The 1,436-nt window shown below is 53.1% G+C and overlaps 1 protein-coding gene across 1 annotated transcript; it reads left to right on the top strand.

Annotated features, from left to right (window-relative positions):
- The first annotated feature begins 13 nt into the window (after positions 1-13).
- LOC109509604 (tricarboxylate transport protein, mitochondrial-like) lies at positions 14-1,430 on the top strand. Its single transcript, XM_019859436.1, has 7 exons — positions 14-152; positions 260-398; positions 477-561; positions 634-738; positions 847-962; positions 1,022-1,095; positions 1,183-1,430. The coding sequence occupies exons 2-7, from the start codon at positions 291-293 to the stop codon at positions 1,295-1,297; spliced, it is 603 nt and encodes a 200-aa protein (XP_019714995.1). The 5' UTR covers positions 14-152; positions 260-290; the 3' UTR covers positions 1,298-1,430.
- The last annotated feature ends 6 nt before the right edge of the window (positions 1,431-1,436 follow it).

Genomic DNA, 1,436 nt, shown 5'->3' with positions numbered 1-1,436 from the left:
CAACTGCCCACTCCCTGTCTGGGCTTGTTTAAACGTCCTCGCTGTTTGGCAGGTGACTGCGTGAAGCTGACCGTGCAGGATCACGGACTGCGAGGCCTGTACCGAGGACTCAGCTCGCTGCTCTATGGCTCCATCCCCAAGTCGGCAGTCAGGTTTGATTTGTGTTCCAAGGGGAATTTGGCAGAAAAAAACACAAAGATTGTATCGGAAAACAATGAAGCAGCAGCACTCACCAATCCTCACTCCCCCCCCATTGCAGATTTGGCACCTTCGAGATCCTCAGCAACCCAATGCGAGATGCCACGGGCCGACTGGACAACACGCGGAGCCTCCTGTGTGGCTTGGGGGCAGGTATTACCGAGGCTATCGTCATTGTGTGTCCCATGGAGACGCTCAAGGTGGGCGTGTGAAGGGGGGTCGAGGGGCACATTTGTGATGGAGACATCAATATGAGTGTTGTGCGGCCCTCCCCGCAGGTGAAAATGATTCACGACCAGTGCTCGATGAGGCCTCGCTATCGAGGTTTCTTTCACGGCGTCAGCGAGATCATCAGAGAACAAGGTAACGTCTTCTAAGTCAAGCCCGGGTGACGAATGTTAGCCATTAGCCTCATCTAGGTTTCCCCACCCTTAGGTGTCCGGGGGACCTATCAAGGTCTGACGGCGACCGTGCTTAAGCAGGGAACCAATCAGGCCATCCGGTTTTACGTGATGAATGCGCTACGTAATTGGTACAAAGGTAAGGATTGCACACAAGTAGTCTGAGAGCAAAATTTGGTCCAAAGATCAGAAACCCGTCGGTCTTGTGCCTATTTAAAGCGACATTTTGCTCGCCCCCGAATTCAAGGTGACGATCCCAGAAAGGAAATGCACCCAATCGTCACGGCCATGTTCGGAGCCACGGCGGGGGCCGCCAGCGTCTTCGGCAACACACCTCTTGATGTGGTCAAGACCAGAATGCAGGTTAGATGGGACATTGGGTGTTTAACCTCGGAAGAGTGTCTGATGACCATGTTTGAAAGGGTCTGGATGCCCATCGCTACAAGAACACGGTGGACTGCGCCTTCCAGATCCTCAAGCAGGAAGGACCGCAAGCGTGAGTTGCCTCAGTTTTTCCCTTGACTAGCTAGCTACTAGCGTAACGCTGGCTCATGTCTTGTCCTGTCCCATCCCGTCTCAAAAGGTTCTACAAGGGGACCGTTCCCCGGCTGGGCCGAGTGTGCTTGGATGTGGCTATCGTCTTTGTCATCTACGAGGAGGTGGTCAAGTTGCTCAACAACGTATGGAAGACCCAATAGGAGGACCAGTGAGGACTCCCATAAAACAAGACAGGCAAGGCCTTCCAGAAACCACCGGACATTTCCACATGTCATTTTTGGAAGCTTGGAGGACTGACTGATGAAGAGCAAGAAAGGGGGAAAAAAAGGCCAATTGCTT

Source organism: Hippocampus comes, unplaced genomic scaffold (genome assembly GCF_001891065.2).
Source record: "Hippocampus comes isolate QL1 unplaced genomic scaffold, H_comes_QL1_v1.1 C16965930, whole genome shotgun sequence".
NCBI classification, from domain to species: Eukaryota; Metazoa; Chordata; class Actinopteri; order Syngnathiformes; family Syngnathidae; genus Hippocampus; species Hippocampus comes.
This window is presented reverse-complemented; position numbering and strand designations above follow the sequence as displayed.

Bases quoted from the DNA above. Each gene is read 5' to 3' on its own strand.
- LOC109509604 (XM_019859436.1), top strand. From the start codon at position 291: ATGCGAGATGCCACGGGCCGACTGGACAACACGCGGAGCCTCCTGTGT. The intron at 562-633 runs GTAACGTCTTCT...CCCCACCCTTAG, and splicing joins CGAGATCATCAGAGAACAAG to GTGTCCGGGGGACCTATCAA. The intron at 739-846 runs GTAAGGATTGCA...CCCGAATTCAAG, and splicing joins GCTACGTAATTGGTACAAAG to GTGACGATCCCAGAAAGGAA.